The sequence below is a fragment of the Piliocolobus tephrosceles genome, chromosome 21, assembly GCF_002776525.5.
Source record: "Piliocolobus tephrosceles isolate RC106 chromosome 21, ASM277652v3, whole genome shotgun sequence".
Classification (NCBI taxonomy): domain Eukaryota; kingdom Metazoa; phylum Chordata; class Mammalia; order Primates; family Cercopithecidae; genus Piliocolobus; species Piliocolobus tephrosceles.
This window is the reverse complement of record NC_045454.1, coordinates 27598704-27615890: the sequence shown is the minus strand read 5'-3', so window position 1 is coordinate 27615890 and position 17187 is coordinate 27598704. Positions and strand designations below refer to the sequence as shown.

Sequence of the window (17187 nt, the reverse complement as noted above, 5' to 3'; positions counted from 1 at the left end):
AAAGACTGCAAAACTTGGATTTTAGAAACTGGTATGTGACCAGACACACCAAGTGTTAAGAGTCTCCGCTATGAGAATTCCAAATAGTTAGTCTTAAACTGACTTTAGGGCGCAGCGCTGCCTCTTTACAAAGAGCTGATATGCTGTCCTCCGGCAAGCACCAGTTCTTTGATTCTTGTAGACAAAGTGCCTATTAGCCAGCAGGAGAGGATTTGACCAGCAGAAGTGTCCAGTGTTAGCACTGGCACCTTGCTGCCTAGTCTCTGTGGCACTATTAGGCCTGAGGAATGATTGAGAGCTGATGTCGCTGTGCCCAGGCTCTCCACCACCACCCTCACCAGCCCTCCTTGTCAATACAGAATGCCTGGATCAAAGGGCATAGTGGGGCCAGGGAAGTGTGTAATCTTGAGCCTCAGGGACTGTTCTGTCCTTGTGAGGACATAGACAATGATGACTACCACCTCTCAAGCTGTATTATCTGTGCCAGGCCCTGTTTAAACATGCATCATCTTGCTGAGTGCTCCAGGCCACCCTGGGAAGAAGGTGCTGTTAGCGACCCACGTTATGGACAAGGCCTTCCTGTAGAAAAAGCATACAGGCCTCATCCCTCTCAAACGTACCTCATATAAACACTCAAAAAAAAAATAGAAAAAAACGTGTGTATATTTATATACACACACAAATACAGATGTACATATATAAAGAATATACCGACTTCATTGACTTGGTGAATTACAATTTTCACTGACAATAAAGTCTTCCACGTTCTTATTGCAGGTTTGCTGGTATTCAGGATCATGACCTTTGAGCAGTAAAAAAAAAAAAAAAAAAAAAAAAAAAAAAAAATACCACTAGAGGTATTACAGGTGGCTCAGGACTGTAATCCCAGCATTTTGGGAAGCCGAAGCGGGCGGATCACTTGAGGTCAGGAGTTGGACACCAGCCTAGCCAACATGGTGAAACCCTGTCTCTAATAGCAAAATTACAGCCAGGCGTGGTGGCGAGCGTCTGTAATCCCAGCTATTCAGGAGGCTGAGGCAGAAGAATCCCTTGAACCTGGGAGGCAGAGGCTGCAATGCGCCAAGGTCGCACCACTGCACTCCAGCCTGGGTGACAGAGCGAGACTTGGGCTCAAAAAAAAAAAAAAAAACACACACACACACACTAGAAATGTTTTTCATTAATCCAAAAGTGGAGGAGAGGGGATACAGGAAAAATACTCCTCCACTATATTGTCAGAGGCTATTAGATAAATGGTTTCTGTAAATTTCATTGTGTTTATTTACAAAAGTCCTAATTTTCATGGATACCCATGAAATAGTTGAAGCTTAATCTTTTTGAGCTTACATATGATATTTTCTTGAGTACTGAGAATAGCAGGATGAATATCTCAGAGCAACAATCAAAAGAAACCTGCGCAAATACAACAAAGTGTGAATTGTAGAATCAAAGGGCATATGGGTGTTCATTGTTGAAATGTTTCCATTTTTCTGTATATTTGAAGTTTTTCATAATAAATTGCTGGAGGTGGGAGGTGAGTCACCTGCAATGATTCCATTAAACCTTGACTTCTTGTGGAACTTTTACAAAGCCACTATTGGGAAAACACATGTGTATCCATGTTTGAAAGTTTATCATTTATAGATATAAAAAAGAAAATAAAGTCTTGTTTTCACCAAATGCAATTTAGAAAAGAGAAACAAAAGGAAAAATCTCCTGTAACTTCACTTACTCAGTTATAAAATCTTTTAGTGTATTCATGTCTTTGTAACTATTGTGTGTATATTTGGCTTTATTGGTTTGTAACCTTTATAAAATTGCATGTAATTTGTTTAAAGGCTGCATGGTATTCCATCATATTATAGAAATGCATTATCAGTGGCAGAGAACCGAGTTGCCCCAAGTAACTGGAGACAAATCTGTACGCATTTGCAGCAACTTCAATTTTTGCCTTGTCAAAGGAAAGAATTCGACTGAGGGGCACAAAGCAGAAAAAGAGACCAAGGCAATTTCAGGGCAGGAGTGGAAGTTTATTAAAAAGCTTTAGGCCAGGCACGGAGGTTCACGCCTATAATCCCAGCACTTTGGGAGGCCAGGGCGGGCACATCACGAGGTCAGGAATTCGAGACCAGCCTGACCAACACGGTGAAACCCCATCTCTACTAAAAATACAAAAATCAGGTGGGTATGGTGGCGTGTGTCTGTAATCCCAGCTACTTGGGAGGCTGAGGCAGGAGGATCGCTTGACCAGGAGGCGGAGTTTGCAGTGAGCCAAGACCGTGCCACTGCACTCCAGCCTGGCAGACAGAGCGAGACTCCATCTCAAAAAAAAAAAAAAGCTTTAGAACAGTAACAAAAAAAAAGAAGGAAAGTATTATACAACTTGGAAGGACAAACAAGCAGGCAACTTGAGAAACCAAGAGCGAGGCCTGACCTCTTTTTTTTTTTTTTTTTTTTTTTTTTTTTTTTTTTTTTTAGACGGAGTCTTGCTCTGTTTCCCAGTCTGGAGTGCAGTGGTGCGATCTCGGCTCACTCACCATTCTCCTGCCTCAGCCTCCCGTGTAGCTGCGACTACAGGCGCCTGCCACCACGCCCGACTAATTTTTTTGTATTTTGTATTTTGTGTGTGTGTGTATTTTTAGTAGAGACGGGGTTTCACCATGTTAGCCAGGATGGTCTCGATTTCCTGACCTCGTGATCCACCCAACCTTGGCCTCCCAAAGTGCTGTGATTACACAGCTTGACCTCTTGACTTGGGGTTTTATACGTTGGCCTGCTTCCAGGATCTACTTCCAGGATCTTGCATTACTTCTCCCCACTCCTGAGATCTTACAGGGAAGCTGCTGATCAGTTTCAGGTGTTTTCTATCTGTTAGGAGCCTGCCTTTCCCTAGCACCAGCTGTGGCCAATTACGTTAGAGACACAGTTAACAACCACCTGACCATCACCTGATGGTGGCCCACCACTCCTGGTGTGTGTAGCAGGGAGCCTTCTGCCCTGCTCATACCTGACTACCTATCTACTGTAACAAATGTACCATACCTAGGAACACTTTATAAAAACAGATTATTGGGACCCACCTTATAAAAACAGATTATTGAGACCCACCTGCTAAAAATGAATCTCCAGGTATGATACCAAGAAATTTGAAATGAAAGCTTATCCTGTGATTGTGAGCCTGTATTTGATCCGTGGATCAAGCAAATTAAATGTGTATTAACTAATCAGGTAAATTAATGCATTTAATAATGCATCAATTAGCACACCTAATTACCTAATTAGTTAGCACATGGTTAATTTGCTTGATCCGCTATGATCAAATATAGCATTGTTTTTAAATTTTTGCTAGTATAACCAGCAATCACAAACATCCTTACAGGTATCTCTCTGCATACATAAACAATTATTTTCTGAGAATAATCAAGTGGTTTGTTTGCTTTTTAAAAAATATCTAGGCTGGGCACAGTGGCTCACCCCTGTAATCTCAGCACTTTGGGAGGCCGAGGCGGGTGGATCATGAGGTCAGGAGTTCGAGACCAACCTGACCAACATGGTAAAACCCCGTCTCTACTTAAAATACAAAAATTAGCCGGGCATGGTGGCGTGTGCCTGTAATCCCAGCTACTCAGGAGGCTGAGGCACGAGAATCACTTCAGCCCAGGAGGCGGAGGTTGCAGTGAGCCGAGATCATGCCACTGCACTCCAGCCTGGACGAGAGCAAGACTAGGTCTCAAAAAAAAAAAAAAAAATTTAGTGATGAAGGAACTATGGAGTAATTGCAACTCAAGGACGATCCACCTCATCACCATCAGGGAATTCTAGGGGAGACTGGCAGTTACCCAGGGATCCCAGAAGGAGTCAACTGGGAGTTAAGAGTCCTAATAACCCCAGAAAAAAACTTTCAAAGACAGAGGTCTTCTCATTCATCCATAATCACAGAGGTCTTGCCCAAAAGGGCCCCTCCTTGAATATACAGCTCTGAAATTGGCTAACACCTTCTGCTGTCTCATTCGATTTTAAAGTTTTCATTTGTGAAGGGCTCTATTGTACAACATGGTGACTACAGTTAATAACAGTGAATTATAGTTAATAACCTGATTTCACTGAGAGTCGGTTTGAAGTGTTATCATCACAAAATGAGTGTATTAGCATCACTCTTAGCTCATTTAGCCATTACACAATGTATACACATTTCAAAACATATTGTATACCATAAACACATACAATTCTTACTTGTTAATTTTTTAAATAATAAAAGTTCTCATTTGGTAGTTCACGTTATCGGTCCCATAAATTACGATTTTCAGGCATCTGCAAAGGCAGCATGTTTTGGTTTAAATGTTGTATTTCTAAATTTTATACATATAAAATAAATGCGTAAGTGTATTACATATGCAAAAACTAACACATAAATTTTATATATATAAAGTCAATGCACTGGGGGTCACAGGGATGAACGAATTTCAGTGCCTGCAGTCTCATGTTTAAAATCAAAATGGTACAAGGTAACCACCAAAGAAATTGTAAGCCAATGTTTCTCAAACTCAAACTCTTGGACATACTCCCAGAATCCCCTGTAAAGAAATGTATACTGTACTCAAAGTTGAGAACCACACAAGGACCATATTGCTTTTCTCTCCCACCCAGCACAGGCCCAGTACTCAGCAGAAATTGGGGCACCACGGTTCTGCCCAGCACTGGGTCACTCCTGAGAAGTCTGCACCAGACCTTCTTGCACCTTTCCACTGAGTAATGGGGTATCTTTTTTATTTCTTTCTTTATTTTTTGGAGCCAGGGTCTCACTCTGTTGCCCAGGCTGGAGTGGCGCGATCCAGGCTCACTGCAGCCCTGTACTCCTTGGGCTCAAGTGATCCTCCCACCTCAGATACCCGAGTAGTTGGAACTACAGGCACAAGCCACCACGCCTGGATAATCTTTTTTTTTTTTTTAATGTTTTGTAGAGATGGGGGGGGGTCTCCCGATGTTGCCCAGGCTGGTCTCGAACTCCTGGGCTCAAGAGATCCTCCCGCCTGCGTCTCCCACGGTGTGAGCCACCTTTGATCTTATTGCTATGATTTTTTTATTTATAAAAACTAATATTCTGGGTCTCAAGAGAGCGTCTTGAAACCATCAAAGGGACCCAGGCGGCGCATCATCACCTGTGCGGCCTACCCCACTCACAGCACAGACTGCAAGTGAGGCTTAGAGATGGGAAGTGCCCTAAGCGAGGTTAAACAGCTAGTCAGCAGCAGACACGGAACCAAAACCTAAGCCTGCTGTCCCAGCTTCGGTGCCCGTGCCCACAGCGGAAGCTGCCGCGGCTCATCCGTAAGAGCGCTGATTAGGGACGACAAAGACCTCGTCCCACCGTCCCAGTCCCATTTCTGCCCTCCCAGGTCCCCAACCTTCGAGACCTCTCCAAGTCGCCTCTCCTCGCTCCACTCTGGACCTTCAAAAGCATTCCACATGCCTTTACCCCAACCCTACTGACTGTCCCGCAAAAAGATGCAAGCGGAAAAGGCCCCAGGAAGCGACTCACGCCTCCCCACTGCTCCCCGACACCCCCTAAGACGCTCTCAATCGCCGAATCCCTATCCAGGCGCATGCGCCCCCGAGGTGGGCGAGCGTCGGTGACGTCACGCACAGCGCCATCTCCGATCTCCGATCTCCGAGAGTCTGCGACTGCCGCTGCCAGTGCGTCATCAGAGCGCGCCGGAAGCGGTCCGAGAATGAAGAGTAAGCGGGGCCACGAAGTTAGACAGGGTTGGGGATGTTAAGGGTCGGGGTCCTGGTGCTGGTGGGTGAAATGGGTCCGGGCTGCCTGTCGCTGCGGAGTCCTAAAGAACCGCTATAGGAATGGGCACACCCTACATAAAAACTGAGGGCTGGAGCACGGGTTAGCCTGGCTCGACCTCTGAGCTAGGGAGGGATGTCAGGGCTGGAGGCAGGTTCTCCCGGGGGCTGCTCAGTGGTGTGCAGTGCTAGAGGAGGGTTCCAGACCTTGGCCCAGCTTGGCCACTACCTCCCGGGGTGACCGCGGTCAAGACCCTGCTCCTTTCTGCGAGCTGGTTTCGCACTCTTATCTGATGCAACGCGCCGAGAGCTGCTGGGGAATGATATCACTAACCCAGAGCTTTGGGACTTAGGGGTAGAAGACATGTGCCAAGGAGGGGCGTATAGTCACCGTTAAGACTGGGCCTTCGATCAGAATTTTGCTTTTTCACCTCTGCCACTTTCTACCTATAAAGTAGATTGTCTCAGCATTTCGGAGCTTCAATTTGCTCATGGGCACAAGTGTGATGGGAAAAAATATATCTACCTTGTAATGAGGTTTCTGGCAAGTAATGAGTGTTCAGTAATTGTTAGATGTGTATTGTTGCAGAAAGACTTCCAAGTCTGTTACTGAGCACCTGTAACAGGTGAAGCAAAGTTATCAGGCCCCTCAAGTTGCTCTCTGCGGTTTATAATCCCCAACTTCCACTTGAGGGAGAACTACATGCTATATAAAACTTGCAACCACATTGGTTTGCTTGATCAAACAAACATACCTGGCTTGGTGTGGTGGGACACGACTGTAGTCCCAGCACTTTGGGAGGCTGAGGCAGGGAGCTCACTTGAGGTCAAGAGTTGAAGACCAGCTTGGGCAACAACATAGTGAGACCCCATCTCTACAAAAACTAGAAAGAAAAAAAAAAAAAAGCCAGGTGTGGTGGCACACACCTGTAGTCCCAGCTACTCAGGAGACTGAGGTGGGAGGATCACTTGAAACCAGGAGGTCGAAGTTGCAGTGAGCTATGATTGTGCCACTGCACTCCAGCCTGGGCAACAGAGCAAGACCCAGTATCCAAACAAACAAAAACAACAAAAAACTTGTAACCACCTTGCATCAGACATTCTCAGGGAAGTACAAGAAGGCTGGAATTAAATTTACAGAGTATAGTGTAAATTACATTTTCTAGCTATTTGGCTCAGAAACCAGGCCTTAGTAGTCCCATTCTTATTCCATTCACACCTGTACTGTGTCCCCAGTGCCATGGTTTTCTTCTTTCAATAAATTAAGAAACAGAAGTGTGGAATTTGTTTTAGAGGTTGAAACTTTATTGACCGATGTATATTTTGAGTTTAAAGGAAGAACTGTTGTATTTTATCAGTTCAGGACACCCTTGATTATATGATACATTGTAATTTCATATTAAAATGTGAAGAATCTTTTTAAACATCTTATAGTTAACAAAACCTATTTCTAACCATCTACATCCTAGACAGCTATATCATATAACTTTTAAATGAGTTACCTTGTTAGCAAGTGCTCAGGCTTCTAACTTGGGATATTTTAAACCAGTGCAACTCAAAATGTGATCCACTGACCTGCAGTAGCATCTGGGAATATGTTAGACACTCAGGATCTAGTGTAGGAGACCAATAATCTGCATTTTAATAAGATCCCAGAGATTTTTCCACACATTAAATTTTGAGAAACACTCTTATTAAACCACGAGCTTAAAACTTCTAGCATTGATACGGCCAGAGGGTGGGACAAGAGGCATCCAAGAAAACTTTGCTCTTCATACCAACCTGATCTCCTATCTCTGAATATGAATAAGCATATGTTACATATATTATAAGTGTAGTTCTTTTACTTTTTTTTTTTTTTTTTTTGTGACAGAGTCTCTGTCACCCAGGCTGGAGTTCAATGGCACGATCTCAGCTCATTGCAGCCTCCACCTCCCAGGTTCCAGCGATTCCTTTGCCTCAGTCTCCCATGTAGCTGGGAATACAGGTGTGAGCCACCACCTTTGGCTAATTTTTGTATTTTTAGTAGAGATGGGGTTTTACCACATTGGCCAAGCTGGTCTCGAACTCCTGACCTTGGGTGATCCACCTGCCTTGGCCTCCCAAAGTGCTAGGACTACAGGTGTGAGCCATGCATCCAGCAGTGTAGTTATTTTCATAGTTAGAGAAGTCTTGGGTCTTACAGCCATACCCAACAAGAATTGATCATTTCTTGTTTTTAATCCCCTAGGTGTGATCTACCATGCATTGTCTCAGAAAGAGGCGAAAGACTCTGATGTCCAGGTCAGTTCTTGGCAGGAGGTCCAGGAGCAACAGAAGTGATGGCAAAGATGGCTCAGTAGCTTCTGAGCCCCCAGCACTGGTTGAGATGTCCTTTCCCACATTGTACTCCTCATTTTTCTGGCAGACATCTAAGGCTGGATCAAAGTCTGTAGTTCTGCTGACCTGTTCCCACTTGCCGGCCTCCTTTTCTGTTGTGCCAAAGTCAAGTTTGGTAAAATGAGGCTTTTCTTAACCTTTTATCATTCCCACTATGTTGGGGACACCAGGCTGTGCCTATGTGGTGAGCAGCATCGTTCAACCTTGTCACTGCGCCCTCTGCACTTCTGCAGAAGGTGTGCAATTACATATCATAAGTGAAATTTACAGATTATATCTGGATGCCTCGGCCTGCTTTATCAGTTTCGCAAAAGTTTCTCTTGTGGCTCATAGTGAGAACATTACCTTGAAAGCAAGATTTTGAAAGACTAGTATACCTTTATTTTGCTTCTCCATGAAAGACGAGCCACTCAGGTATTTAAGAGAATCAGATCATTGTCCTATCATAGTCACAATGATGAGAGTGAATTAATTTTTAATTAGCATCTACAGGTGCAAAACTGAAGCAGACAGAGTTCCCACCATCATACTGTGAGCTCCCTCGAAGGCTATGTGTACCCTATCTTCCCATCCCCATTGCTCTCCCACAGAGGGAGGGCTGCGTTACTAATGACAGATCAGCATCAGTCTGTCAGCCTCAGTCTTAGCATTTAGCACCTGGCTAATGCAAAAAGCTCAGGAAACAGCCCAGCCAGGAGACAGGCCCTCAGGAGAGAGAACTGCCCAGGGCTGTGGCAGGCGCGAGGGCAGTGGCATCTGCCACCAAATGAGGAATCCATTATTGGAACTCCAACTTGAGAGGTAGTGAGCCTGGAGGTTTTTGTTTGTTTGAGAATTGCACACAATTATGACAGTCATTTTTTCAGAAGTCCTCTCTAAGAGCCTATGCTCATTCATGGTAAGTTGACGCCCGGCTCTCAGTGATGCCCTTTGGAGAGAGAGAGTCTGGGGCCTGAGATGCTCTTGATGGTACCTTCCTCCCAGTGATGGTCTGCGGGGCAGGAGCGGACCTCTTGGAGAGTAGCCACACCATGCCCACATTGCTGGAAACCCAGTTAAGGAGTATTGTCCTAAGGGCACAGTGTCAGGGTCCCTACCCCCTGAGGCTTGGCTGACCCTGGAGCCCTAGTTGTGCTGTTTTCTGTAGTGTTAGGATCACTTCTTCCATAGCTTAGTGCTACTCTGAGCTCACTTAGTTTCATGTGGTCATGCCTGGTTGAATATCTTTGTTACACATTTCTTAAGCTTTCTCTTCTGCTAAGAATGACTGAAGTATTCTTCCAGATAGAAAGGTTTTGGTCCTCATCAGAATAACCTCAGAAAAGCAGGGCCAGAGCAGGAAGTGAGCGTTTGACATGCTGTAGGGTGTGACAAACGGTCATGAATTTATGTGTGAGTGTGACTTACATCTCAGCAATTGTGGGTAGCAGACACATGGCAAATGAGCAGGGTGTGAGCCTCAGTGGGTAGAGGGATGGGCCCCATCTGCTCTCCCAGTAGCTGTGGGCAGGATGCCTGGGATCCTGGGCTGCCCAGACCAGAGCAGTGAGCACTGCACCCCCGTGTCCGCCTGCAGCCTCCAGGAGCACAGCGGGCCGAGGCCTTCGTGAGGGCCTTCCTGAAGCGCAGCACACCCGGCATGAGCCCGCAGGCCCGTGAGGACCAGCTGCAGCGCAAGGCCGTGGTCCTGGAGTACTTCACCCGCCACAAGCGCAAGGAGAAGAAGAAGAAAGCCAAAGGCCTCTCTGCCAGGCAAAGGAGGGAGCTGCGGCTCTTTTATATTAAACCAGAGCAGCAGAGGTAACCTGAGCTCCCCACTTCTTTCTGCCCACGGTGCTTACCCTTCTGGGTGTGTGGACTTGACTGAGTGGCTGGGGAGGCAGCCTGGCTCCACCTAAGCTAAGGGCGCCTCTCTGTTGTCTGCCACAAGAGGGCAGCCTTCCTTTACCAATCTGGGCTGTGTTCAGCGAGGCGGGTAAGGGGACTCATTGTCTGGCCTCTCTCCTCACCTTCCCGAGTAAGACCCCTCCAAGTACGTCTGTTGCCCATGGCAACAGGCTGTTTGTCCCTCGGCTTTGTTAGACAGAAAAGAGGAACTGATATGTTTTTAGTGTGTATCACTTTGTAGCTTTTAATAGCGCCAGACAGTCACCCACCCACTGGGGTTTCATTGCCAAAGCAAGATGTTGCCCACACGTTTCAGAAGTTTCCCAAAGGAATGCATCACTGTCCTGTCCTGTGGGAGGATGTCTTCCTCCAGCCAACCCTCCATCCCTCCTTGGCGACGGGTCTGAGTGTGCGTGTCCTGGAACTCTGTAGGCTTTTGCTTGGAGATCGACAGCCAAATAGCCTCCCACACTCCAGAAGACGCTTCAAGTATGCCACGCTGTCCCCGGCCCCACTCAGGAGATCAGCTGGGCCTCAGGTGGAGAAGGGGCTGCTGCCTCCCAGGGTTTGCCTCCCGGGTGGAACCCGAGTTGGGTTTGAGCTTAAGGTCCTCATTTCTCTAACCTAAGGCTTCATGGTAACGGATTCCCCACAAGGCATCAAGACTGGAGATAATGGCCCAGAGGAAAGCTGTTGGGGTCCTCGCCCCTGCTCCCCTCTTCTTCTCCCCACCACTTGCTTGCCCACCTTCCAGACCAGCCTGCTGCCTCACATGAGGACCTGCGTGACAACCAGCACCCCCTGCTTTATTGGGGGCTTACTAGGTTCAATTTCACGTAACAGAAAACCTCACAATAACAGTAGCTTCAACAAGACTCACGTTTATTTCTCTCTCATGAAAAGAATTCCAGGTGGACACCGCCCTGGGCTGATGTGGTCCTACCAATGAGGAAACCGAGGTTAGGTGAAGGTTCTTGGTCTCTGTTACCAGCTCAATTGCTCATCCTAGGATTTAAATGTAGTTCCTAATGATCCCAGGCTGCAGTTGTTGACATCAAGCCAAGCTCTGTGCTATTTGGACATTGTCATCCCAAGCTCATGTTGTCTAACTTTTTCTGTTTCTGACTTTGCCATAGATACAGTCTTTTCCTCCCTCTCCATGAACTCTGGAAACAGTACATCAGGGACCTGTGCAATGGACTAAAGCCAGACACGTAAGTTGCATTCCTGAAGCTTCGCTCTTTGGGGGTGGATCTCAAGTCTCTGATCATTGTAAATGCAGCTTCAGGAGCCAGTGTCGGTATTGCCTGGCTGCGGTTGAAGACCTAGTTGCTTCTTTTGGAACTTTTTATCATGATGTAAATCAAGGGCTTCTGTTTACCTTGCAGGCAGCCACAGATGATTCAGGCCAAGCTGTTAAAGGCAGATCTTCACGGGGCTATTATTTCAGGTAATTTACCTAAGAGCGTGTAGCATATGGCCACCCAGAGGTCCACACTGTCACTCTGTGGAGACCCAGGGCGTGTGTTCTGTTGGACACGCTCCTTACCGTGTGGATTCCCTGAGATGGCCGCGGTCACCACCATCCCCGCACTAAGGGTGGGAGATGCTTCTCACTGGCTGTCTTAGCTGGGCTGGCCATTTGCTGAACACACCCTAAGTGGTCTCTGTGTACCTTCTCCACACAGGGACCCCTGTTGATACCCTAAAGGGCACAGTAGCTGTGGGCACTCACCGTGGCCTGGAATCTTGAACGCAGAATCCCTTTCATCCAATGCTATGGTTTCAAATGTCAGCTACACCTGACAGCCCCCAAGGTGATGTCTTCAGCGTAGGCCTGTCCCCTGAACTCCAGGCTCAGGCATCCAGCTGCCCACTTGACACAGCCACCTGGATGTTCAGGGGCCATCTCAGACTTTACATAGCTAAAGCTACCCCCACTTCTCCTCATAGCAACCCCTCCTGGTCTTTTCCATCTCAGTTAATTACTCAGTTATTTACGCTGGTTGTTCAGGCCAAAAACCGAAATAGTGTCTATGTTTCTTCTTTCCTAATCCCCTCCTCTAATCCTTCGGAACATCCTACTACCTAAATTCAGCCACTGTCATTCCCCAGATTACCTCAGACACAGCTCCTTCCCGCACCAGGCAGCCGGAGTGCCGGTTATATAGAAATCAGAGCACGTTCCTTCCATGCTTCAAGTCTTCTGGCAGTGTCCCATCGTATGGGAGTAAACCTGCCTCCTTGCTGTGGTCTAAGGCCTCCCCGCTCCCTGGGGCAGCAGGCCCCCCACACTGCCTTCCTCCTGCCCTGCCTCGGCTTCGCCTCTGCTCCTTACCTCAGCCGGGGAGTTCTCCTGTGTATGCACAGACCGACTTCTGATTGTTCAGCCCTGCTCCAGTGCCACTCCCCTGAGGGTCTACCATTGCAAACCGTGACCCTCCACACTCGTTGCCCTGTCCCTACTCTTCATAGCACTCGTCGCTGTCAGAAAGTAGAATGGTGTGGTTCACCATGCATCACCCTGCCTTGCTAGAACCTGGGCTCCGTGAGAGCAGGATCCGGGACTGCCTCTTTCCATGCTGTCCCTGGCATCTCCCGAGGACGGTGCAGGCATACTACAGCTGCTTGGTGACTCTGTCAGCTACACTGAGGCTCGGGTCAGGACGAGGGAGGGGCTGCTGCTTGTGATGGTGGCTCGTCTCACAGTGCTGGCTGCTGGGCAGCTCTGCAGCAGGACTCACGTTCCAGGCAGCATCCTGGGCAGTGCATGGTGGTGTTTGTGCAGATCCTGCAAGGGAGTCCTGGCTGCATCAGAGCAGCCAGCCTGTGGGTCCTGATGGTCCTGGGCACGTGTGTGACCTTTGACTCCAGAATCCTGCCCAAGACCCCTGTGGCCACAGACCCTCCGAAGGACACCTCATAGGAACAGTCCAGAGACCGCAAAGCCCCAGGGGAAGCCTGGGTTCTCGTTGGCTACGTCAGTGCCCAGCTGTTGAGCCCCCACCCCCTGGGTGCTCTCTTCCTTCGTCTGCTAGCTCAGAGGGTGGGACCAGCACCCCCGACCCCTGAGGCCTGCTTGTCTGTGGTTCCCCCAGCACCACAGAGGCCTGAGCCTGGAACTGTCCTTTTTCTTCACAGTGACAAAATCCAAATGCCCCTCTTATGTGGGTATTACAGGAATCCTTCTACAGGAAACAAAGCACGTTTTCAAAATTATCACCAAAGAAGACTGCCTGAAAGGTATGTAGGAGTTTCCGAGGGCGTTGCTTGTGGGCTGTGGCTTCCAGCTACTGCGTTAGCCTTTTCCTCAAGGCTCCAAGAGTTTGGTTTGAGCGCAGATTGCAGATACTTACTGAACCTGCATTAAAGCCTGCAGAGACCATCCCCTGCTCCCGTGGCTCCCCCAAGAGGTGTGTGTCAGTGCAGCCAGCAGCCCCGGCCAGAAATGGCCAAGGGGAAGAAAGATCTTGGCCGTGCCTCATGGGACCTGGGTCTCTTTGGGCGCCAGGAGAGGGCCTCCACCTGCCCCAAGGCTGCTGCTCCCAGAGGAATGTAGCCAAACAGGCAGCAGGGTAGAAACAGGAGCGGTGCCTGTCCCTGAAGTTCTGAGCTGTGTCCTTGGTGATAACACTTGGTTTCCATCGGTGACCAGCATTGCTCTAGCAGATACTTTGGGTCTCCCGGGATTTCTACACCCAGCCTTGCCCACAAATCTGGAGATAACAAACCATAGTTAGAGGGTTTTGTTCCTTTAATTTTTTTATTTTTATTTATTTATTATTATTATTATTTTTGAGACAATCTTGCTCTTTCACCCAGGCTGGAGTGCAGTGGCACAATCTCGACTCACTGCAGCCTCCGCTTCCAAATTCAAGGGATTCTCCTGTCTCGGCCTCCCGAGTAGCTGGGATTACAGGCACACGCCACCACACCCGGCTAATTTTTGTATTTTCAGTAGGGGCAGGGTTTCACCATGTTGGACAGGCTGATCTCAAACTCCTGAACTCAAGTGATCCATCTGCCTCAGCCTCCTAAAGTGCCGGGATTATAGGCGTGAGCCACTGCATCCAGCTTTCTTCCTTTAATTTTTGAGCTTGGTTTTTCTTGTTGCTTCCCTTATTTTCCTACATATCATTCTGCCTCCCATTGTAAACCTCAGAAAGTGGTGTAAGAGTTTCCCCACAGAGCCTAAGGCCAGGAGCCCATCTGAAATTTAATGTGGGAAAACCAGTTTCTGGCAGGTGTTCTGGGACTTTCTGGTTCTGGGAATTTGTCGTATAGCCTTTTACCCTGAAGATTAGGTGCCAGGTTACATTTAGCATGTGACTAGATTGACCTATGGCGGAATAACCACGTGTAACCCTAATGCCCCTCCCCTTGTGGGTTTCCCATTTCCTATTAGCTTATTTTTTTCATTCAATGTGTTCCGAATAATATTCTACCTAAAAGTAAAATATTAATAAATAAATAAATGAATATTTACTGCCAAGGTTTTTTCCTCATCTTTTTTCTCCCGCCCTTTTTTTTTTTTTTTTTCCAGTTATCCCCAAGCTAAACTGCGTGTTCACTGTGGAAATCGATGGCTTTATTTCCTACATTTATGGGAGCAAATTCCAGCTTCGGTCAAGTGAACGGTCTGCGAAGAAGTTCAAAGCAAAGGGAACGATTGACCTGTGAATTCTTTGCCATCTAACACAGTTGTTTATGACAGCTGAAAACTGGACACTCCTAAATGCCGACCTTTCAGTGAAGAGATGGTTAAGCCAATTCCGTTTGTAGACCACCTCCGGCCAGTGACGTTCCGAGTTGAGGATGCTCAACAATACGGGAAGGTCGCGGTGTACCGAGTGAAGAAGTCAGGGGACAGAGGAATTTCTCTTTCTAGGAGATCTTCATTTCGTGTGACTCCCATGGAGAGGAACAGACTGGCAGGAAGCACACCGGGGTTAACGCTGATTGACTTGAATAGTTTCACTCAATTTTAAAAAATACTTTTCCATGTTTTCTGAGTGCACTATGGTGAATCAGCTGCCTCTGTGATAATACAGTACACATGTGGACATAACCAGGGATCAAATAAAGGAGGTATTGCTGCAGTCCAGCCAGGTTGAAAGGGAAGGGGGGCCCCAAAGGTCCATTGGATGGCAGGTGTCTACAGAGGTGCGCCTTTGGGTGGAACTCTTTGACCTACCTAAGGTTTACTTTGCTATTTCAGGAAGGTTGAAGAGGATTGAAGGGTGAGTTGCTAAGTGACTTAGGGCTTATTCACTTCAGGAATTGCAGCTGGGGTGGACCCCAGGAGCACAGCACTGTGTGCAGCTGTGCCCATTACATGGTCGCCCCAGCGTAGTGAGATGGGACCTGCCACGGCATGCCCGCCCCCGAGCTGCCAGGCTGAGCCGTGGAGGACTGAAAGGAGGTCGCCCGGCATCACCTCCCAAGGTCAGACCTGCAAAAGCCACACCAGCAGCATTGATGCCCTTTGATCTCTTTGCCATTTTTGCTGCTGAAAGACTTGGCTTTTCGGTCTGACTGTGGCCCTCTGACAGTGTGTCTGTAAAGCCAGTGGGTCAGGCAGGCCCTTCCATGCAGGGCCAGAGGAAGAGCAGCCCCAGGGCTGCAGTGAGAGCGGGCCAGGGGACCAGCCTACCAGATGGGTTGGAAACATGGCTCAGAAGGACCAACTACCCCTTCCCTTTGAGGAGCAAGTATCTGCCAATCAACAAGGCAAGGCCAGGAGCCCTCCTGGCGAAAGGCAGGCCACAAATCTGTTCTCCCACAGGAGAAGCAGCAGTGCTGGGGCTTTGCGTTCCTGGTGCCTTCCTACCCAGACCACACCAGAGAGAAAGACCGCAGTGGAGAAGGGAAGTGGGAACGCTGACTGCTGTGTACCAGGAGAGCAGAAAGGCCCAGGTCTCTGCCGCTGCCCCTCCCCAAGGCTCACAATGCACCCAGAGTCTCACAGGGACCAACCCGGTGCTTCGGTCCTGCTTCCCTTGGTGCAAGTGTCCGCTGCTCACCAGGGCGTTCTGAGGTGGCTCAAGTGCTCTCCCCCAAGCAGCACACAGTCACCGCAGCCAGTGATGCACACACGCACGGGCTAGCGACTGCCTTGTGGTGTGGCCATCCTCGTCTACCACAGGAAGACAGAATTCAAGGGAACCCTTGCCCAAGGCCTCGCTGACTCAAGGGCAATTGAGATTGGACCTAATGGTCGGGCTCCAGAACTGTGCTTTCAGCTACAGGGTGGCTGCAGGATGAGACAGATGCAGTTCTAAAGTGCAGGATTTGCTGCCTTTATTACCTGCTTTCCCTCTGAGCAAATCCCTGTCTTGAGTGGGAAGTGGCATCTGTTCCCCCAGCCATCTGAAAGTGCAGTGTTTATAACCGAATAGGTGCTGTAGCTTTCTAGCCATCTCGCTCTTACCCACCCCTCTGCAATGTAAAAGACGTCCACTGTTGTGTAAATACACAGTTGCTTTCCAGAAAAGTTGTTGGTACTGCTTGCCATGTGAAATCTGTTTTTCATTTGGCGCAGACTCAAGTTTCTGTGTAAGTGGCTGTTTGATTTGTAGCTATCACTCCCCCTCCCCCAAGGAGACGTGGCGAAGGTGCTCGCCGGCCACAAAGCTGCCGCTGTGCCTGCCTGTTTCTAGAATACGCTGTTGCCCCCATGGTCCACCCAGGGGCCATGTCATCTCCCAGGTAGAGGAGGGAAAGGGGAGGGCCCAGCCTGGCAGGACATGGTTCCTGATGAGGAACAGCTGCAGAAAGCATGACCTGAGGCCCAGGGGCAGGGGCAGGGGCCAGGGCTGCCATGTCTCCATAGACTGCGGCACAGCTTGTCATGGAGGGTAATGTGGTACTTTTTGGCCCGATCTCTCCCATGTCCACTGTCCAAGGAGCAGGACCCTGGCAGAGCTGACGCCTTGGCCATGTGGTCTCGTGGGAGATAGAGCCACATTCTCCTCGTGTAAACCTCCATGCACCAGAGAAAGTGCCAAAGAGGAGAGAGAGTGGTTAGCAACTCGGGACAGGACCCAGAGGCCGCAGGACTGGGAGACATCAGCCCAGTGACCAGCCCAGCCCAGTTCAAAGAGTGGGGCCCAGGGGCGCTTTACATCT

General features: G+C 48.5%; 1 protein-coding gene across 1 annotated transcript; it reads left to right on the top strand.

The window, feature by feature from the left end:
- Positions 1-5682: 5682 nt before the first annotated feature.
- Positions 5683-16552, top strand: POP4 (POP4 homolog, ribonuclease P/MRP subunit). The gene is made up of 7 exons (XM_023229061.1): positions 5683-5736; positions 8024-8076; positions 9749-9972; positions 11196-11273; positions 11448-11509; positions 13201-13302; positions 14603-16552. The coding sequence occupies exons 1-7, from the start codon at positions 5730-5732 to the stop codon at positions 14737-14739; spliced, it is 663 nt and encodes a 220-aa protein (XP_023084829.1). The 5' UTR covers positions 5683-5729; the 3' UTR covers positions 14740-16552.
- The last annotated feature ends 635 nt before the right edge of the window (positions 16553-17187 follow it).